General features: G+C 46.8%; 1 protein-coding gene across 2 annotated transcripts in view; it reads left to right on the top strand.

The window, feature by feature from the left end:
* The first annotated feature begins 270 nt into the window (after positions 1-270).
* Positions 271-23,353, top strand: part of SIDT2 (SID1 transmembrane family member 2) — an 86,832-nt gene continuing 63,749 nt past the window's right edge. The window contains exons 1-2 of one of the 2 annotated variants that reach the window (XM_040425977.1): positions 271-416; positions 4,463-4,763. In XM_040425977.1, the coding sequence (XP_040281911.1) occupies positions 4,590-4,763 (174 nt within the window). In that variant the 5' untranslated portion in view covers positions 271-416; positions 4,463-4,589. The remainder of the gene's footprint in view (positions 417-4,462; positions 4,764-23,353) is intronic. The other variant, XM_040425967.1, reaches the window with a different exon arrangement.

The following is a 23,353-nucleotide window of genomic DNA, read 5'->3' as shown; positions in this document are numbered from 1 at the left end:
TGCTAGTCATGCAGTTCTCTCACACCTCCCTACATCTTCCTGCCCCTTACAGATGACATGAGGGGGTCTTCTCTGTTACTTTCCCTCCCACTACTAACACTTCACACTGCCATATGACCGTCACCCTCTCATGGGCCACATGACGACGTCAACCTAGCCCCGCCCCCACGTGGTCCTCTCAACCTCTCAGAGGCGGTACGACGTCCTCTAAGCCCCGCCCCCGTGCTCTTCTGTCAGGCTCTCAGCGGCGACGTGACGTCACCTCAGCCCCGCCCCCGTGTTGTTCTGCTCTTCCGGCTCCTTACAGCAGACAGTTCTGGGGACCGAAGACACCGGAGGGAGGAGCGGCTTGTCCGGTGTGTCGGTATCGCTGCGGAAAGACGGATGGGAGGCGGAGGAGAGGACGGCAGGAAGGTGTGAGTGTCCAGTGCAGCTGTATACTGCGGGTGGAGGCATTGTTGTCCCAGAGCTTTTTTTTGTTGTCCTAGCGGTTTTTCTTAGCTCCTCAGAATGGGTGAAATGTACGGATTGTGGGACCTACTAATGGCCCTGTAACCAGTGATGGGTTTATGTATCCCTATGGGACTAGCAGTGCTTACTGTCCTTCCATATCCCTGTGTGTGAATGGTTACCAGCCCACATAGACTCAATGGAAGCCTGAAAGCAAGTCGTCCATCACTTACACCTACTGGCGGCTGGCGGTGGACATTGGCGTATACCGCAAAAAGTGGTCGGGGACTTTAGCGCACTACTGATGGCGTTTGCGTTATTTATGAGCCTGTACGGGGGCTTTTGTTTAGGCTGAGCGATGCCGCCATATACAGGAGGGACAACCCTTCCGGGGCCTGCACCGACCCTCGCGTAACCCTTCCGGGGCCTGCACCGACCCTCGCGTAACCCTTCCGGGGCCTGCACCGACCCTCGCGTAACCCTTCCGGGGCCTGCACCGACCCTCGCGTAACCCTTCCGGGGCCTGCACCGACCCTCGCGTAACCCTTCCGGGGCCTGCACCGACCCTCGCGTAACCCTTCCGGGGCCTGCACCGACCCTCGCGTAACCCTTCCGGGGCCTGCACCGACCCTCGCGTAACCCTTCCGGGGCCTGCACCGACCCTCGCGTAACCCTTCCGGGGCCTGCACCGACCCTCGCGTAACCCTTCCGGGGCCTGCACCGACCCTCGCGTAACCCTTCCGGGGCCTGCACCGACCCTCGCGTAACCCTTCCGGGGCCTGCACCGACCCTCGCGTAACCCTTCCGGGGCCTGCACCGACCCTCGCGTAACCCTTCCGGGGCCTGCACCGACCCTCGCGTAACCCTTCCGGGGCCTGCACCGACCCTCGCGTAACCCTTCCGGGGCCTGCACCGACCCTCGCGTAACCCTTCCGGGGCCTGCACCGACCCTCGCGTAACCCTTCCGGGGCCTGCACCGACCCTCGCGTAACCCTTCCGGGGCCTGCACCGACCCTCGCGTAACCCTTCCGGGGCCTGCACCGACCCTCGCGTAACCCTTCCGGGGCCTGCACCGACCCTCGCGTAACCCTTCCGGGGCCTGCACCGACCCTCGCGTAACCCTTCCGGGGCCTGCACCGACCCTCGCGTAACCCTTCCGGGGCCTGCACCGACCCTCGCGTAACCCTTCCGGGGCCTGCACCGACCCTCGCGTAACCCTTCCGGGGCCTGCACCGACCCTCGCGTAACCCTTCCGGGGCCTGCACCGACCCTCGCGTAACCCTTCCGTCCATAGCAACCAGATCGATCCTTTCATTTTTCAGAGCTCCTTTTGAAAATGAAATGTGGAATCTGGTTGCTATGGGCAACTAAGCCAGTTCTACTTTACGGGTTTGATAAATCTCTCCCAATGAGATTTTATATATATATTTCCCAAAGAACAAGGCAGTGCTGCCTCGTTCTTTGGGAATTGTATACTTTGGAGGTATTTGCAAATATATATATATATATATATATATATATATATATATATATATATATGGGGAATCGACAGCAAATACTGCAACAAGCCCCGTAGTGTTTTTGTGATGAATTCCGCAACAAAATTTGTTGGATTTGCTGTAGTATTTTCTGTAGATTCCACCTGTGCCCTGCAGAGGGCGATATTTTCTATATAGATTTACATGCTGCAGTTTTACAATTTGCGCCACTTGTCAAGTGATGTGCGGGGTTTTGTTGTAGAAATTTTACACACCACATGGATGCGATAAAAAATAAATAAATATAAATATATATATATATATATATATATATATATATATATATATATATATATATATATATATAAATCTCATCTGCACCATTCCAAATGGAACGTGCCCAATTCCACTGCAGAAAATCCGCGGCGCATACTTCACATGCGTAGTGTGATGCACTGTAAGGCCTCATGCACACGAATGTATATTCTTTCCGTGTCCGCTCCATTTTTATTAGTTTTTTTTTCGGACCGTATCCAGAACCATTCATTTCAAGGGGTCAACAAAAGACCGTTTCCGTATGTCCGTTCCGCATTACGGACAAGTATAGGACTGTTCTATTAGGGGCTAGCTGTTCCGTTCTGCAAAATACAGAATGTACACGGACGTCATCCATATTTTTTGTGGATCCGTTTTTTGCAGACCGCAAAATACATACGGTCGTGTGCATGAGGCCTAAGGGTAGGTGCAGACTGAGGATGGGTCCACACACAGTTTTTGGGAGGAGGTTTTGAGGCAGATTTTCCTGAAGGTTTCCGAGGATCCAGTAGGAATGAGAATTAGACGTCCTTCCTTTATATTTCTCATTCCTCTCTAAGGCTACTTTCACACTAGCGTTTTTCTTTTCCGGCACTGAGTTCCGTCCTAGGGGCTCAATACCGGAAAAGAACTGATCAGTTTTATCCTAATGCATTCTGAATGGAGAGCAATCCGTTCAGGATGCATCAGTTCAGTCCCTCTTACGTTTTTTGGGCGGAGACCATACCTCAGCGTGCTGCAGTTTTGTCTCTGACCAAAAATCCTGAACACTTGCCGGATCCGGCATTACTGTCATTTACATTGAAGTGTATTAGTGCCGGATCCCGCATTAAGTGTTCCGGCAAAACGGATCCGGCTTTCCAGTCTGCGCATGCGCAGACCTTTTAAATAAGCAAAAAAAAAAAAAACAGAACTGCCTGCCAGCATCCTCTGCCGCAAGTGTGAAAGTACCCTAATCCACTTCTAGTTTGGCTGAAAAACCTGCAGGAAAATCCTCCTCCAAAAAACTGTGTGAACCTGCCCTGATGTTTTCGGAGGAGGTTTTGAGGCAGATTTTTATTGCAGGATTTTCTGCCAAAGCCAGAAGTGGATTCGAGAGGAATCGGAAATATAAAGGAAGGACTTCTACGTCTCCTTCCTGCTGGATCCACCTTTGGCTGAAAAAAACCTGCAACCTCCTCCAAAAAACGTGTGAACCGGCCCTAACCCTGCCGCTATTTATTACGTAACTGTGGTGTCTTTGTGGTTGTTTTTTTTTTTATTATTCATGTCGGTGGCATAAAAGCACAGATGGAGTAATAAGGCGGCTTTCACATCTGTGTTTTTCTTTCTGGTTTTGAGATCCGGCAGAGGATTTCAAAACCGGAGGAAACGCTTCAGTTTTGTCCCCATTGGTTGTTAATGGGGACAAAACTGAACGGAACCGAGCGCACCAGAATCTGCATTTCGTTCCGGTTTGTTGGATTCCCATTCCGGACAGAAAAATGCTGCAAGCAGCGCTTCTGTGCGCGTCATGGGATACTGATCCAGATGGATCTGGCATGAAACACAATGTAAGTCAAAGGTGACGGATCCGTTTATTTTAGAGATAATACAACTGGATCTGTTCTGAACGGATGCAGCCAGTTGTATTATTCAAATGGCGGTGTCTTTGCTGATTCCCTGCGTCATCTGGTAGCCAAATACGACAGAAAGGATATATATTGTAGTCTTGCTAACCGCAGCTACAGTGGAAAACCGCTTGGTGTAAAAATACTGCACATCCTTCTCTGTTTTCCTTGCACAGTGGCACCTCGCCCACCCATTTTTCATGGGAGTGATTAGGACGGGCTGCGGTTCCCTAGGATATGAACGATGGGCGTCCAACCACCTGTCCTGCAGGATAGGCGATCAGACCACCACTGATCATAAATTGATGGGAATTATCCTTTAAGAAACCTGCTGTCCGCTATGTGAAGGACACATTCATTCAGTTGGGACATTTTTAGGTTTGAGCTTTTCTCAGCTCTTGTGACTCTAGGATCTGGACCACTTAAAGGCGATGTTCACACATGGTGTAGACTGTTGCTGTTTTTTCATAATCTGTAGACAAGTACAGTCCAATGCATGTGAATAGGTTTTACAAAACCCCATTGATGTGGTGGAGACAAAAAGCCTCGTCACTGTGGCTTGATGGTGTGTGTCAGTCCGTCGTTCTTACTTTTCTGTATATTCTGCAGGGGATCTGATGGTGACTCAGTCACGCCGTCTTCTGATTGCCTAAGGCGTGGTGTGACGTTCTGCTGATGTTGGAAGGTGCCCAGGACGGCAGGGACTCTGCACTCCTCCACAGCTGGCTGCTGGAAAATGTTCTCCATAGGCTTGGTCCTGCTCTTTTTGTGGACTGTAGAGGGACTCCAGGACTCCCGGGACAAAGAAATCCATCAGAAGAATGCTGACTTTAACCAGGACTATAACGACACCATCAGTAGTGAGATCCAGAATATCTATGCCTTCAATCACACCATGCTGAGGAACAAGGTAAGGTCTACAGTAGATGATGGACGATGCACATGCGCTACCTCTCTGACGGTCCCTTTTATGGGACTGCCAGACATAAGTACATATTGTATGGTGACCTGTTTCTTTAAGGGATATTACTACACCTTTTCCCTTTCATCCTCCATGACGGCATACCATGAGAGATGACCCACCTCCAACCAGGTAGGGACAGGAAGTATAAAACAGACCCTCCTCCAGCATATCCTCAGTCTCTTCCTGTCCCTCCAGGTGGGAGATGGGTTAACGCTCATGGCATTTGCTATGGGTCCACTTCTGTGTAGGCAGGCAGAGGTGGGGGGAAATTCGAGGATGCCTTATTGCACATGAGGGGGCAGGCAGCACCAACCTCCTATATTGGAGTTGGTTTTGGTGCTGAAGGTCTAAGTATGTAAAACTGTTCCTTACCTCCTTGCTTGCGCGCCGGCTTGGAAGGGCCATGTGCTGACCGGACACTTACTTAGTTCCTCCGGTCTTGGAAGATGTTCCTCATCACAGCGCTTCCTCCGGTGCATAGTGATGACGTCACAGGAAGTCCGATGCGTTCCACAGGGACTTCCGGTTTGTGTGACGTCCGTAAGGGGGCGGGGCTTAATTTAGCGCGGCAGATCCGCTGATCTGAGGTCTGCAGGTAAGGAGAGATTTAAAAGAGGGCATGCAGAGCAGCAATATGTCGGATATTGCGGCAGGACAGATGGGAGTGCAGCTGCTGTAAGTCACATCCAGTGGGGGAGGCTATGAAATAGTATTACCTTTACTAATGTCTTCCTCCCTTATTGTGTGTCTCTCTCTTTCTCTCTCTTTCGACAAAACTGTCAGAAGGGTCCAAGAAACTTTGTAAATCTTGCACGGCTAACATGGCCAAGGACTTAGTCCCATCCATTAAAGAGGAACTAAGGGATGTGATTAGAGTGGAGATGCGGTCAGTTTTTTCGGAACAGTCCACATCTAACCCTGACCCGACAATGCATAAAACTAAGTCGCGGGGTAAAAATTACGAATCTTTTTCCTCAAACCCAGATCAGGATTCAGATTCAGACAGTGATGATTCTGTTGATTCTTCAGGCTCAGACACAGAATTCAGAAGTTTTCTATTTTCTTCAGAAGATACAAATGTATTGATAAAAGCAATTAGGACGACTATGGATCTTTCTGATGAAAAAATTCATAGGTCTGTTCAGAATAAAATGTATGGGGGTCTCAACCACAGAAAAAAAACGGGTATTCCCAGTACATAAAAATATGTTAGAAATGATTAAAAGAGAATGGAAATCTCCAGATAGGAAATTATTTATTTCCAGAACCATGAGGCGTAGATTTCCCTTTAATGATGAGGACGAGACTCTGTTAACCTCTTGCCCCAAAGTCGATGTTTCCCTTTCAAAATTAGTTAAGGGATCCAATTCTCTTCCCTTTTGAAGATATGGGATCATTAAAAGATCCTATGGACAAGAAGGTAGATTCCACTCTAAAAAAAAAAGCCTGGGAAGCTGCTACGACCATATTTAAGCCCAATTTTCTGCAACTTCAGTATCTCGATCCTTGAAAAAATGGTTACAGCAGTTAGAAGTCCTGCTTAAGGAAGGTAGACCTTATGATGCCCTAGAAGATTCTTTCCCTCTTTTATTAAAAGCGGTAGACTTCTTATCTGATGTGACAGCGGAGTCGGTTAGAATAGCCGCCAGAACCTCTAGTCTATCGGTAGTAGCAAGGAGGGCCCTGTGGTTAAAATCCTGGACGGGGGATGTTGCATCAAAAATAAAATTTGTGTAATTTGCTCTTTCATGGCAGCTTGATGTTTGGGCAGGATTTAGAAACTATATTAGAAAAAGCAGCGGATTCTAAAAAATCCATTCCAAAAGAAACAAATAAAACGAAATTTCCGTTTTCTAAGGCAAAGAAAAGGGGTCCATTTCATTCTAAAAGAACAGACAGAGGAGGACAGTGTTCAAAAGGGAAAAATCTAAATATGGGAAGGAACAGAGGTTTCATGTTCACCCCCAAAAACACGGAAGCTTCTAAACAATGACTCCATTCAAGTGGGGGGAAGGCTACAATTTTTTCAAATCCCACGCCTGTCTTCATTCGGCGCAGGCGCTCTGAGAGAAGGACGCTCGCCTCCTCAGCACTCCCTCAGTGCGCCTGCGCCGATGACATCACCGAAGGAGAAGACGTCATCGGCGAAGGTGCACTGAGGGAGTGCTGAGGAGGCGAGCGTCCTTCTCTCAGAGCGCCTGCGCCGAATGAAGACAGGCGTGGGATTTGAAATGCTGACAGGGCCATCCGGAGGAGGAGAGCGCTCGCTGGCCCTGTCAATCAACTGGAGTTGGGGGCGGTTTTTTTAAAGGAGGATGCGGCGGCTACCAGCAAGTAGACACCATACTTGCTGGTAGTGAAGTCATTTGCATATTTTAAAAGATCGATTTTTAATGAAACGAAGCCACAGACCAAGGTAAGAGCCCTATATAGGGAATAGTCGTTCAATAAGGATTTTAACAAGCCCAAAAATGAAAAATGTGTTTTGGGGGTGACAGAAGCCCTTTAAGGGTGCATGTATGAGCACTGAGTTCAGTTTTTGATATAAAAATCGCAGACCACCCTTGGATCATCAGGTTTTTAAAAGGAGCAGATAGATTGAAACCCTTTTCTAGACCTTATGTCTCTCCTTGGGACCTTAATCTGGTCCTTTCAGGGTTAACGGTAGCCCCCTTTGAACCGTTGTCAGATGTGTCCTTAAAATATATTACACTAAAGGTCTTGTTTTTAGTGGCCATCACATCAGCTCGCAGGATCTGTGAGATCCAGGCACTGAAGACAGTGGAACCTTTTCTCATGATATTTCCAGACAGGATGGTGTTTAGGTTGGATGCTTCCTTCCTACCTAAGGTGGTTACCAATTTTCATAGACAGGAGGAGATTGTGGTTCCTTCCTTTTGTCCCAATCCAAAATCTGAAGGTGAAGAAAAATGTCACAAACTTGATGTGTGCAGAGCCGTCTTAGTTTATTTAGAGGCCACAAAAGATTTCAGGAGATCAGACTATTTGTTTGTCCAATTCCAGGAAAAATGTAAAGGTCATAGAGCCACAAAAGACTCCTTAGCCAGGTGGATTAAGTCGGCAATATTAGAAACGTACAACTCTATGGGGGTTTCTCCGCCAAAAAATTTCAAATCCCTTTCCACAAGATCGATTTCCACTTCATGGGCAGAGAAGGCTAATGTTTCAATAGAACAGATCTGTAGGGCAGCAACATGGTCCAACCCTCATACCTTTTATAAAGCATTATAGGGGGGACAATCGGTCAAAGAAGGAGCTTTCCTTCGGTAGGAGAGTTTTAGAAGCCGTTGTCCCTCCCTAGGTTAGTATTGATCTGATATATCTCATGGTATGCCGTCATGGAGGATGAAAGGGAAAAACCCTATTACTTACCGGTAATTTCCTTTTCATGAATCCTCCATGACGGCAGGGATTCCCCCCCCCCCCCCCCCCCCAAAAAAAAAATTAAATAAAATATAAATAAATAAAAACTGTTATAAAAAGTAGGTGTTAGGTATGTGTGTGTGCAAAAAAAAATATTTATATATATTTCCGAAGTTTCAGCAAATATCGCAAGACTTACTTCGTCTCGCCTCAAAATACTAAGCCAGACTTGGCTACGTGTCTCATTAACGAAGCCAGGTTCAGCTTCGTATTTTGATACAGTAATTTATGCCAATAAACGAAGTGACACGTGATAGAGGCGAGACAAAGTAAGTCTCGCAATATTTGCTGAAACTTCTGAAAGACCTCCTTTAACAGTAGGACGGAGGCTATATTCTTAAAGTTTTTAAAAGAATCGGGTTCGGATACAGCAATCCAAACTCCATTCACTCAACCCTAAAAAAAAATGAGAAAGTTGTATAATATAGTGAACATATTATATATGGTTATTGGTAAATGGCCTAAATACAAATGAGGGGGGCATATGATTTTCCTGTGTGGAGCCCTGAAATTCCTGACTGCATCCGGGGGTCCAAGCCTGCTTGAAGCCCTGCTGTAAAACCCCCGTCCTAAGACACGGAAACATTGCTAACATGACATCTACATGGCAGGGTCCAGGAGAATGAGCTCTGAGAGCCAAGGTCACTGGTGATGTTGAGTCCACAGGGCAGAACCTTACAAGCCTTGCCATGACTCAGATGTAGACGTGATGTCATCGGGATAGGGAAAATGTCATGTGACCGTGATAGAGTGCAGGAAAACAGGGAACCCACTTTAACTTGTTGCCACATATGACAGTACCCTAATAGTTAAAACATGGGTATGTAATGCTGCTCTGTGCATTGTCCTTCTGTATTACTCTGCAGTGGATGATTATGTTTCAGCTACAGTATTCTTCGCTTTATAAGACGCATTTTTCCCCACCAAAAGTGAGGAAAAAAGGCTGTGCGTCTTATAAAGCTAATGCTAATGAGCATATCCAGTAGTATGCATTAAGTAGCAGGAGTGGGGAGTAAAGCGCTAAGAGTGCTTCCGGTACTCACCCTTCACGATCTTTCCTAGGCCCAGCGCCACACTGTCCTGACCACGTACGATGTCGGGGACGTAGTGTACGCAGTCAGGTGACAGTGCAGCGTGGGCCAGAGAAAACAGGGGAGCACGACTTCTGCAGAGACCTCCGGACGTGGAGAGGAGCTGCGGCACAGGAGAGGTAAGAGAAGTTTTTTCTTTTAATCTGATCTGAGGTCTGATGGAACTCTAATTGGTGGGGTCTGACATTGAAGGCTGATCTGGGGTCTGACATTGAAGGCTGATCTGGGGTCTGACATTGAGGGCTGATCTGAGGTTCGACGTGATGCCCTGATATGGGGGTCTGATGTGATGCCCTGATATGGGGGTCTGATGTGATGCCCTGATATGAGGTCTGATGAAAATATTTTTTTTCCTATTTTCCTCCTCTAAAACCTGGTTGGAGGCTTTGCATAAATATCTTCAGGACCGACCCCTAGCCATATACATATTCCTTGTGTCTATGGACAGGCATGTGGGTCTCTGCAGATTTTGTCACTTTGCTGGAGAACTTCACCTACAAGAAGTTTTTTCTTTCTTTCTAAACTTAGAACTAGGCTGTGATGCAATGTAATATGGATTTAAAAAAAGAGAACCATGGTCATGTTCACACTTGCGCCGCAGTATTGCACAACCGCTCTCAATGTGTTCTCTGCAAGGTAAGAATGTCAGAATTGGTAAATTATTCATTTTTGGGGAAGTAAAAAGCTCTACAAACGTTGTCCATTTAACATAGTGGCTTGGAGGAACTGAAATTCCGATCTGCGTTCTACAACAGATTGCTACACGGATTAAACCTTTGGGATTAAAGACCGCAAGTGTATTACAGCAGAGGAATGACGGGCAGCGCAATAGGAGGTTCATTTTATTTACTGAGCATATTTCGGGGGGATTAACCTCTTGAAGACGTCCAACGCCAGTTATCATGTCAATCTGCACTGTCTGCTCGGTGTTGGAGGCCATGCTTGTTTCCCCACTTTTTACAGAACCCTTCATCATTAAAAGGGTTTTCTGAAATTTTAATTGCTACATGAACATGTCATCACTCAGCCTGGGAAAAGCAAAGAGAAGGCCGTGGCGCTACTGCGAGTGCCGCTATCTTCTCAAACAGCTGAATACAGAGCCGGCCATACACCTGCAGTTCTCTGTGATTGTATTTCTACATGAAGGGGCTTTTTATGTTTTAACCCCTTTAGCCATAACTTTTTAAATTCTCCATTCTCAAATCCATATCCAGTATTGGAAAATGGGTAAAAAAAAGTATTTGTGGGGTAAAATTTAAAAAAAATTCCGCTCCAATGTTTTGGGTTTTGATATTACGACATAAAGTGTTTGCTAAAAATGACATGACATCCTTATTTTGTGGGTCAGTTCGACAACGGCGATGCCAAATTTGTATGGTTTTTAGTTTGTTTTATTACTTTTAAAAAATAAAAACCTTGGAAAAAAATCTAAATTTTCTTTGCATCACCATTTTATTTAATTATTTTTAAAATATTTTTATGTACAGAGCTGTATGAGGGCTTGTTTTTTTTTTCCGGACGAACTGTAGTATTTAAAGGGATTCTGTCATGAGATTTTACCCCTATAACCTAAACATATGCCCATGTCCGTACTAATAACTTCGCTCAACGAAGCCGCTGCCAGGAGTCCGCACGGGCGCATCAGGCTGAACCTAGTGCGCACACGCGGGATATTGCAGAGCTGAGGTGAGGAAGGGTGGGTGCGGCCGGGCACAATGTATTAACGGACGTCCCCTTGGGCACCTTAGGTAGGTGAGTGACAGGTTATAAAAACCTGTTTTTGGGGCTAATAGAGCCACAAGCAGGTTTAATAAGGCCAGCTTAGGATTCATGTTATTAGTACGGACCTGGGCATATGTTTAGGTTATAGGGATAAAATCTCATGACAGAATCCCTTTAAACAATATCAAGATATAGACGGGGTGGCATTGCCCAAATTCCTCTTGTAAGTCTCTGCTCTCGAGTCAGGTCTTTTTCCCCCCACTGTCGGCGGTGCTCTGCTCTCAAGTATTCATGCACATGTCCCACAAAAGAAAATCACATGATCGGCATTCACCCAAAAATATGGGTTTCTTTATTTCTGAACTTTCACATCAGTACAGGCATGGGGCGGATCAACATACCGCAGACAGTAACTCGTGGCGACGGCCGTTTTGCCCCTCAGCGCTTCCTCAGGCCTCTGACGTACAAGCGTCATCTTTAAGCGTCAGAACCTCTGCGCGGCACACACTAGTGACCAGAGGTTCGGTGCCATACATGAAAACATGTATTATAACATAACATAAGATCAAAAAAGAGAGATCACAAACCAAAACGATGTACTATCTACAAAAATACTTCTAAATCATTTCTGTCATTTAAGCCCACCGGGCCCATAGCTCCGGATCTCAGTATCCATCTTGCCTCTCTTCTCAAGAGCTCTCGATGTCTATCGCCCCCTTGTGGTGGATTACACACTAGCCCAATCCCTGCAAACCTCAAAACCTATTATGTTCCAATCTCACATGTTCTATTAATGGGAGGGGAGGGTAGATTCCCTATAGCCTGGGACAGGGAAGGGACCCATTCACAAGGTGCCTATGCAGAAAGGGGGGGCAGGGAGCCCTGAGGAAGCCTGGAGACCAGGCACTGCGCACAAACAAACAGGCTGACCGCATGGCGACTTTCTACAGCAACAGGCGCACGAAAAATATGTGGCGACCCCGAAGGTGGGCTGGGAATGGGGGACTCTCAGCATTGCCAGCCTGGAAGTCTGAAAAAAAGAAAAACTGTCAGCCGGAGGCTGTCCTACCAGACCCCAGGTGCTGTGTCCCCGAAGGGGTGCTGCAGTAGCCGCAGAAGCGTGCCGGAAGGCTGTATGGGATGATCCTTGATGCCCTGATGCCGGAATTAAGTGAAAACTCTGCACACAGGGCTAAAGCCTGCACTAGAATGAGATGGGGGGGGGGGGGGGCAGGAAAGAAGCCTGGGAAGTCAGAAGGGGGCCGGAGATGATGCGGTTTAGTCAAGGTAAAGGCCGTGGCCTCGATTTAATAAAGCGGCCAGTGGCCCTCTGTAAATAAAAAAAACAGGCGTGGGGGGGAGAGCTCCTCTCGGGGAGGGAAAAAACGGGGCAAAAGGTGCACCTGGGACCCAAGGACAGGCCAGAGAAGATGCTGCCTAGTCCTGGCAGAAGCCAGGGACTATGTTAGAAGGGAAGGCCGGGGAGGGACATGGGTGGCTAGGAAGAGAAGGGTTTCCCAGGCCCCCCGAATAAAGTGAAACCCACCCCCTGGCCAAAGGAGGGGAACTAACCCGAGACCCCATGGGACAGGGACGCAGGGGGTAATACTTACGGTCCGGCGTCTTCAGGCGCACTTACTCGCACTTATGTGGGATTACCGGCATGCCACTGCGAATGCAGTAATGGGGGACTGGGTGACCGGCGAGGTACTCAAAGTACGTGCCCGCAAGGGGTGCAATAAAGTGGTTATCCACGATGGAGCCCCATCCTGCAGCAGGCAGAGACCTGCAGACGAAAGGAGAAAAAAGAAAAAGAAAAAAGCAGCAAGACCTGCAAAAAACAAACATAACAGCAGGTCATGTCTGCCTCCTACGGACACTAGACTAAAACTGATTAGCCTAGTGTCTGTGGAGAGGGTATAGCCCACCTAGGTGGAGCTAACCATTTTGATATCTAGTGTTGCCTCCTAGTGGTAGCTGGGTGTATACCCATGGTGCTGTGTCTCCCAATGACATTAATGAGAAACCATCTTATCTCAGAGACACTGGAGACCTCTTGTTGGCACTGGGATCTTTCCAGTGGCAGGAGGGTTACCAATTGGTCTCTCTAGATTTAGAGAGTCTGTACACTCGTATCCTACAAGATGAGGGCATCATTGCTGTTAGTGAAATATTGAGTAACACCAATAAAAGTGAGAAGTTTGTGAACTTCGTAAAAGGTGCATTAGATTTAATTTTGAAGAATAATGCCTTCAAATTTGGGGACAGACAAAAATTTGGAACGGCAATGGGCACGCCAGTCGCATGTACCTTTGCACATTTATACCTAGCTAGGTTTGAAGATAAATATATTTTCACAGTTGATAACCCCTATGTGCCCTATATACAGCTGTATTTAGGATATATTGATGATGGTTTTATGGTTTGGTCTAGCTCTGAATCCCTGTTCAAGGAGTTTGTAGGATATCTAAACATGGTGAATATTATGAATAATTTTGGAGGATCTAGGTTAGAATTTTTGGATGTGATGGTGTTAAAGAGAGGGGGTGAGTTGGTTACTGAGGGCTATCGGAAGCCAACGGCCACCAACTCCCTGCTACACTTCACGAGTTATCACCCAGAAAGTGTGAAGAAAGCGCTCCCTTATGGACAATTTGTGAGATTGAGAAGAATCAACAAAACAGAAGAGAGCTTTAGGGAACAATCTTTAGACCTAAAGAAACGCCTATTGGCTAGAGGTTCTCCTATGAGCCTGTTACATGATGCATTGCAGTCATAGCGTCAGTTCACAGGGCTGCGGCACTTGAGGGGAATATAAAAACTAGGAGACAGGCAGATAACCGGAAACGCTTTGTTTTTCTTTCAAATATAGCCCTATCGCAGACCAAATCTAGAGTGATAAGGGAGATTTGGGATATAGTGGAAATAGATGAAAGGATATGACCCCCTAGGCCCCTTTCACACGGGCGAGTTTTCCGCGCGGGTGCGATGCGTGAGGTGAACGCATTGCACCCGCACTGAATCCAGACCCATTCATTTCTATGGGGCTGTGCACATGAGCAGTGATTTTCACGCATCACTTGTGCGTTGCGTGAAAATCGCAGCATGCTCTATATTGGGAGTTTTTCACGTGAATGGGGCTGCGTGAAAATCGCAAGCATCCACGGATGCGGTGCGATTTTCACGCATGGTTGCTAGGTGACTGATAGGAATCTCAACGTCCCACTTGGTACCCCTGGCACCAAACTTCTAGTATCGGCTTGGTTTGAGTCCTTTTCTGACGCCAGGAGAGCGCTTCACTCAGTAGGGAATAAAAGACACAACAGTGATGTACTGAATGAACACTCTGAGGTTTATTTTTAATGCACACAGGTTATATAGAGGGGGCTTTACCCCCCTTATTAGCATATCATCGTAAGTTATGTATTCAACCTATCATATTAACACGTTTTATTCTACAGACAGAAAAAGAGAAACAAAAACGGAACTTCCATATTAGGAGTATTGTCCGGGAGTAGTGCCAAAGAGATAAAATTCAGGGTTACAGAGAAAAGAAACTTAACAGCAATTAGATTAACAGCAATCAGAGTTAGTTTCTAACAGAGAAATGAAACTACGGCAAAAAGCAGAATTGGTTTTGACATATAAAAAAAACATGGATTCCTTTCAGTGACTATCGGGATGGGGACCCGATCTTTATTATTTCCCCTTATAACATGGTTATAAGGGAAAATAATAGCATTCTGAAGACAGAATGCAAAGTAAATTAGGGATGGAGGGGTTAAAAATAATAATATTATAATTAAACTCCCCTCATCCACTTGTTCGCGCAGCCCGGCTCGTCTTCATTCTTCTCCTTTGAGGACCTGGGAGAAAAAGTAACTTTGGTGATGTCACTGCGCTCATCACATGGTCCATCACCATGGTGATGGACCATGTGATGAGTGCAGTGACGTCACCAAAGGTCCTTTTCCTCCCAGGTCCTCAAAGAAGAAGAATGAAGACGAGCCGGGCTGCGCGAACAAGTGGATGAGGGGAGTTTCATTTTTATAAAAAAAAAATATAATTAACCCCTCCATCCCTAATTTACTTTGCATTCTGTATTAAGAATGCTATTATTTTCCCTTATAACCATGTTTATAAGGGAAAATAATACATTTACACAACACTGATCCCAAACCCGAACTTCTGTGAAGAAGTCCGGGTACCAAACATGCCGATTTTTCTCACGCGTGTGCAAAACACATTAAAACTCTTTTGCACTCGTGCGGAAAAATAATGCATTTTCCCGCAACGCACCCGCATCCTATCCGGCCCTCACACGCGACGCCCGTGTGAATGAGGCCTTAGTGGCTTTTAGGAAATGTCACACTTTAAAAGACAAACTGGTTAGAAGTCGCTTTGTAGAATTAAAGTCAGGTATGTGGCTGAGAGATTGGGGACCTATTGGGAATCGTCGTTGCGGAAAAAACTGTTCTTATTGTAAGTACAACCCTCAATGGGATGTATTAGCCTTGGAGGTCTGCAATACAGAGTTAATACTTTGACTACATGCAGGAGTAAATATGTTGTATATCTCATTTTATGTATATGCGGTAGATTTTATGTAGGCAAGACCATTAGGAACATGAATGAAAGATTTAGAGAACATCTAAACTCCATCCATACAGGGACAGATTGCCCACGATTAATAGAACATGTGAGATTGGAACATAATAGGTTTTGAGGTTTGCAGGGATTGAGCTAGTGTGTAATCCACCACAAGGGGGCGATAGACATCGAGAGCTCTTGAGAAGAGAGGCAAGATGGATACTGAGATCCAGAGATATGGGCCCATTGGGCTTAAATGACAGAAATGATTTAGAAGTATTTTTGTAGATAGTACATCGTTTTGGTTTGTGATCTCTCTTTTTTGATCTTATGTTATGTTATAATACATGTTTTCATGTATGGCACCGAACCTCTGGTCACTAGTGTGTGCCGCGCAGAGGTTCTGATGCTTAAAGATGGCGTTCGTACGTCAGAACTTCAGTGGCCTGAGGAAGCTCTGAGGTGAGAAACGGCCATTGCCACGAGTTACTGTCTGCGGTATGTTGATCCGCCCCATGCCTGTACTGATGTGAAAGTTCAGAAATAAAGAAACCCATCTTTTTTGCCGCTCATGTGTTTTTCTTTCGTGGGACACAAACTAGTATTTAGGCTACTTTCACACTAGCGTTAGGAGCGGATCCGTCTGATGTTTCATCAGACGGATCCGCTCCTATAATGCAGACATTCGCATCCGTTCAGAACGGATCCGTCTGCATTAAAACTTAGAAAATTTTCTAAGTATGAAAGTAGCCTGAGCGGATCCGTTCAGACTTTACACTGTAAGTCAATGGGGAACGGATCCGCTTGAAGATTGAGCCATATGGTGTCATCTTCAAGCGGATCCGTCCCCATTGACTTACATTGTAAGTCTGGACGGATCCGCTCGCCTCCGCACGGCCAGGCGGACACCCGAACGCTGCATGCAGCGTTCAGGTGTCCGCTCACTGAGCGGAGGCTGAGCGCTGGCAGGCGGATGCATTCTCAGTGGATCCGCCTCCATAGAGAATGCATCAGGGCCGGGCGGCTGCGTTCAGGACCGCTCGTGAGCCCCTTCAAACGGAGCTCACGAGCGGACACCTGAACGCAGGTGTGAAAGTAGCCTTATTGGTACAATTTTTGGGGTACGTTCAACTTTTTGATCACTGTTATTCAATATTTTTTTTAGGGGGACAAGGTGACTAAAACATGATGAATCGCATATTTTTATTTTATTTTCTGTTACGACGTTCAGACAGTTTCGGACACGACGATGCCTGTTATGCTTAGTATCTGAGGAAAGGGATTTAGGGGTCATTATTTCAGAAGACTTAAAGGTAGGCAGACCATGTCATAGAGCAGCAGGAAATGCTAGCAGAATGCTTGTGTATAGGGAGAGGCATTACCAGTAGAAGAGGGAGGTGCTCATGACGCTCTACAGAGCACTAGTGAGACCTCATTTGGAGTATTGTGCGCAGTACTGGAGACCATATCTCCAGATGGATATTGATACTTTGGAGAGAGCTCAGAGAAGAGCTACTAAACTTATACATGGATTGCAGGATAAAACTTACCAGGAAAGATTAAAGGACCTTAACATGTATAGCTTGGAAGAAAGACGAGACAGAGGGGAGATGATAGAAACTTTTAAATACATAAAGGGAATCAACAAGGTAAAAGAGGAGAGAATATTTAAAAGAAGAAAAACTGCTACAAGAGGACATAGTTTTAAATGAGAGGGGCAAAGGTTCAAAAGTAATATCAGGAAGTATTACTTTACTGAGAGAGTAGTGGATGCATGGAATAGCCTTCCTACAGAAGTGGTAGCTGCAAACACAGTGGAGGAGTTTAAGGGGAATCTGTGTAACGCACCTAGTTGATCAGTTAGGATCTCAACTGCGGAAGCAATGCACATCCACTATTATCCCACCGCCCTTGTTTTTGGCTGTGGGATTCGCGGTTACTCAGTATGTACCCCAGGCGTCACTCTCAGTCTTGGGCGGAGAGTTTGGGGTAACAAAATCATTTACCGCTATCCATCTAATTAGTTACTGCCGTAAGGAAGGTCCCCCAGTATACAGGAGTCACAAGTTAGTATAAGCTTGTGCACAGTTCAGAGTAGTATCTAGTATGCGCTAGGTTCAGAGTTAGAATAGCATGTCCTCAGTTTAGTATATAATATGCAGCAGGCTCAGAGTTAGTATAGCATGTCCTCAGTTTAGTATATAATATGCAGCAGGTTCAGAGTTAGTATAGCATGTCCTCAGTTTAGTATATAATATGCAGTAGGTTCAGAGTTTGTATAGCATGTCCTGAGTTCAGAGTTGGTTTGGGAATATCGCCTCACACCAGCAGGAACCACCCCACTCTGAGTTCCAGGACCATAATCAGAGCAGGTAACAGGCATATACTTGCGGTTAGTTGGTCCTGGCTAGGAAGCCAGCAGTGGGGAAGCCAGTGGCAAGAAGGTAGGAAGTCCTTCACAATGTTGTTAGGGATCCAGGTCTGGATATGTGGGCAGAGTCCTCAGATGCAATGGAGCTAGCAGGCTGCGCACTCCATTAGTGGAACACCCTGCTTAGCACCTGTCTTCTATTTAAGGCCTGGAGGTAAGTGGGCGGAGTCACAGGATGGCCCAGCGGCCACTGCGTTCCATGCTGGAGCGCAAGCCAGCGTAACAACACAGGCGGTCCCTGCGTTCCACGCTGGAACGCAAGCCAGCGTATCATCGCAGACGGCCGGTGCGTTCCACGCTGGAGCGCAAGCCAGCGTATCGTCACAGGGAGCCGCTGCGATCCAGGCTGTACTGTTACAGTACCCCCCCCCCCCCCCCCCCTTAAGGGACCCATCCGGGGTACCCCACTAGGAGAGGGTCGGTTGGGAAATCTTCTATGGAACAATCTTTGGAGTCTGGGAGCATGAACGTTTTGCACATCTTCCCAAGAGTCATCCTGGGGACCATACCCCTTCCATCTAACGAGATACTGGATCTTCCTCCGTCTTCTTCTGGAATCAATGAGCTGCTCAACTTCAAATTCTTCTTCTCCTTGGACCTCTATCGGCGGCAAGGGTCGAGGATCATTTGATGGGAACGGCCTAGGTCTAAACGGCTTCAGTAGTGACACGTGGAATGTGGGATGTACCTGTAATCGAGGAGGAAGGGTGAGTCTCACCGTGTTGGGGTTAATAATCCTTTCTATCGGAAAAGGACCCAGGAATTGTCTTCCCAATTTCTTGGAAGGTACCCCCAACCGAAGGTTTCTTGTTGATAACCAAACCGAGTCCCCGACCTGGTAGGGAGGATTTTCTCTCCTACGACGGTCGTAGTAAAACTTCTGTCTTTCCTTTGCCCGTTGAAGGTTGTCTTTTAGCGTCTTAAGGGTAGTTTGCAAAGTGGTCAGATAATCGTCTGTGCTGGAACGTTTGTGGGAAGGCTGGTTTGAGGAAGAGACCTAGGGTGAAATCCGTAAATAGCAAAGAATGGAGTATGTAATGTGGAGGAATTCGTAGAATTATTATAGGCGAATTCAGCGAGAGGAAGTAGGCCCTCCCAGTCATCCTGGAGAAATGAGCAGTGACATCTGAGAAACTGTTCCAGACACTGATTCACCCTTTCAGTTTGCCCATTAGTTTGGGGGTGATAGGCGGTAGACATTCTGTGGTCGATTTTGAAGTCTGGAACAAAGTGCTCTCCAGAATTTGGATACGAATTGCGAACCCCTGTCTGATATGACCTGGCTAGGAATTCCATGTAACTTAATAATATTAGACAGGAATACCACGGCCGTTTCCTTGGAGGAGGGTAACTTCTTGAGGGGCACGAAGTGTGCCATCTTAGTCAGCAAATCCACTACCACCATGATGGTGTTGTTTCCTCTGGAAAGGGGAAGTTCAACTATGAAATCCATCGAGACCCATACCCAGGGTCTGTTGGCGATGGGAAGACTCATTAGGAGACCATAGGGTCGGTTCCTGTCAGTTTTACATGAGGCACAGGTCTCGCACGTGGAAACGTATTCCTCAATTTGTTTGGTCATCTTTGGCCACCAGAAGTTCCTGAGTATCAGGGTAGTGGTTTTAGCAATGCTGGGATGTCCCGCGAGGGGTAAATCATGGCAAAGTTTGATCACCTGATTGGTGAGGGAGGGTGGTATATACAGTTGGCTGTCCTTGTAAAGGAGACCCTGTTGGTTCTGTGAAAGACCAGGGGGGGTATTAGCATGGTCATTAATTAGAGCATCCTTGAGCTGGGTTTCCAACGTTATGGTGGCAAGGACGAGTTTCTTCGGTGGAATGATCCATGTGGGGGCCGTGTCTGAGGTGCGAATTTCAGCCAGTCGTGACAAGGCGTCGGCCTTCCCATTTTTTGAGCCTGGTCGGTATGTAATTTGGAAGTTAAACCTGTCAAAAAAAAAAAACTCCACCGTACTTGACGGCCTGATAGTGTTTTATTGGTTTTCAGGTATTGTAGATTACGGTGATCCGTATAAATTGTGATGGGGTGTATTGATCCTTCAAGTAAATGCCTCCAATTTTCCAGGGAGCATTTTATGGCGAGGAGTTCCTTTTCGCCTATGGGGTAATTGAATTCGGCGGTATTTAGCGTCCGGGAGTAGAACCCGATAGGATGTAACGGAGTTGAAAAAGAGCTTCGCTGGGACAGAACAGCTCCTATGGCTGCCTGGGATGCGTCTACTTCCAGCACGTAGTGATGGTTCGGATTTGGGAGAGTCAGTATCGGTGCCGTAGTGAACCTGTTCTTTAATAACTCAAACGCTGATTGGGCGTCCTTGGACCAAACGAACTTCGTGTTGACACTAGTTAAGCGGGTTAGTGGTAGCGGAGAAATCTTTAATAAATTTCCTATAGAAGTTTGAGAACCCCAGGAACCGTTGAAGAGCTTTCCTGGAATCCGGGATCGGCCAATTTTGGGTGCAAGTGATTTTTGAGTGATCCATCTGGATACCCTTGGGTGAAATTATATATCCGAGGAAGGGAAGAGAAGTAGTCTCGAACACACATTTTTCCTGTTTGACGTATAAGCGATGAACACTTAACCGTGCAAGAACCCAACGGACATGTTTCCTGTGGTCGTGTAAGTTATCGGAATACACTAGTATATCATCAAGATAGATGATTACACATACGTCCAGTAGATCCCTAAAGATGTCGTTAATAAAATTTTGGAATGTGGCAGGGGCGTTGCACAACCCGAAGGGCATCACTGTATACTCGAAGAGACCATACCGAGTGCGGAAAGCTGTCTTCCATTCATCACCTTTTCTGATCCTAATTAAGTTGTATGCGCCTCTCAAATCCAGCTTGGTGTAGATAGTTGCTGTTTGTAATCTTTCTATGAGTTCGGATATTAGCGGCAAGGGGTACCGATTTTTGTTACTTTGTTCAAGGCTCTGTAATCTATGATGGGCCTTAGGCTTGAGTCTTTGTTTCTCACGAAGAACATCCCTGCTGCTGCCGGGGAGGTTGAAGGCTGAATAAAACCTTTTCGTAAATTCTCTTCTAGGTACTGTTTGAGGTGAACAAGTTCTGGTTGTGCCAATGGATAAATTCTACCCGTGGGTATCTCACTACCCGGCAGCAAGTCTATGGGGAAATCGTAAGATCTATGGGGCGGAAGAGATTCCGCCTTCTTTGCGCTGAATACCTCAGCAAAGTCTGCGTATTGGCTGGGAACCTGGTTCACTCCCACGTGCATGAGAGATTTGAGAGGAAAGCAGGTCTCCATACAATAAGGTGACGTAAACTGAACTCTCCCCTGTTTCCATAGGAGGGTTGGCTGGTGTATTTGCAACCATGGCAACCCAAGAATCACGGGAAACAATGGAGAGTGTATGATATCAAGGGATAAGAATTCTGTGTGGTTATTTTCACATGTCACCATGAGGGGTTGAGTCTGACTGTGGATAGGACTAGAAGTGGTACCGTCAATGAAACTCACGGATATCGGAACGTTTTTTCTCATGTGGGGAATTTTATTTCGCTCAACCAGATGCATGTCGATAAAATTCCCCGAAGCTCCCGTGTCCACCATGGCTTCAACGATAATCCGGTTTTTGTCCCACTGTAAGGTGAGAGACGTGTATATGTAACCACCAGTACTATTTTTTTGTACTGCCTAAGGTACAAAACGTGCCGCTCTTACCTTCGCACTTCTTACGTATCGCGGGGCATCCGTCAACGGTATGGTCAGCAGACTCACAGTATAAACAGAGGTTGAGGTTACGTCTCCTGGCTTTCTCTCTCTCGGTCAGAGGTCCTCGGATCGCCCCAATCTCCATCATCTCTACAGCAGGACCCTGGCTGGACGGTCTTGGGTTGGGCGTGTAGCCTGAGACTCTCTCGGCTCTGCGTTCCCTCAGCCGTCTGTCAATGGTGGTGGCCTTCTGCATCAAGGCATTAAGTGTAAGTGGTAATTCTCCTCGGGCTAATTCGTCCTTCAGGGCCTCGGAAAGACCTAGGCGGAACTGATTCCTAAGAGTGAGATCATTCCATTCAGTCTCCCGGGCCCAGCGAGTGTATTCCGCAATAAAGTCCTCTACAGGTCGTCTCCCTTGTTTAAGGCTGCGTATAGCGTCTCAGCGGTCAACTGTTTACTATGGTCCTCGTAGAGAAGGGCCATTTTTTCAAGGAACAGAGGGAAGGAATCCAGGACTGGGTCTTCTTTTTCTAAATAAGTATTGGCCCATGCTCTGGGCTCCCCCCTGAGGTAAGAGATCATGGTAAGTACTTTTGTTCTGTCAGTTGGGTAAGTCCGGGGCTGCAGCTCAAACATTAGTTTGCACGCGTTCAGGAAATCCCTGAACTGCCTTCGGTCACCCGAGAATAACTCAGGTGGACTGACCTTGGGTTCTGGTCCATCACGGGGGTGTCCCGGCCCCTGCGTGACAAGTTGCCGTAGTGCCTGGTTTTCTAGCTGGAGATGTTGTACAGTCACATTGAGGGTCTCGCTAGGTTCAGAGTTAGTATAGCATGTCCTCAGTTTAGTATATAATATGCAGCAGGTTCAGAGTTAGTATAGCATGTCCTCAGTTTAGTATATAATATGCAGCAGGTTCAGAGTTAGTATAGCATATCCTCAGTTTAGTATATAATATGCAGTAGGTTCAGAGTTTGTATAGCATGTCCTCAGTTTAGTATATAATATGCAGCAGGTTCAGAGTTAGTATAGCATGTCCTGAGTTTAGTATATAATATGCAGCAGGTTCAGTTTGTATAGCATGTCCTGAGTTCAGTGTTGGTATGGGAATATCGCCTCACACCAGCAGGAACCACCCCACTCTGAGTTCCAGGACCATAATCAGAGCAGGTAACAGGCATATACTTGCGGTTAGTTGGTCCTGGCTAGGAAGCCAGCAGTGGGGAAGCCAGTGGCAAGAAGGTAGGAAGTCCTTCACAATGTTGTTAGGGATCCAGGTCTGGATATGTGGGCAGAGTCCTCAGATGCAATGGAGCTAGCAGGCTGCGCACTCCATTAGTGGAACACCCTGCTTAGCGCCTGTCTTCTATTTAAGGCCTGGAAGTAAGTGGACGGAGTCACAGGATGACCCAGCGGCCACTGCGTTCCACGCTGGAGCGCAAGCCAGCGTAACAACACAGGCGGTCGCTGCGTTCCACGCTGGAGCGCAAGCCAGCGTATCATCACAGACGGCCACTGCGTTCCACGCTGGAGCGCAAGCCAGCGTATCATCGCAG

The sequence above is a fragment of the Bufo bufo genome, chromosome 1, assembly GCF_905171765.1.
Source record: "Bufo bufo chromosome 1, aBufBuf1.1, whole genome shotgun sequence".
Taxonomy (NCBI): Eukaryota; Metazoa; Chordata; class Amphibia; order Anura; family Bufonidae; genus Bufo; species Bufo bufo.
Note: the sequence above shows the minus strand (reverse complement) of the source record. Positions and strands in the feature narration are given on the sequence as shown.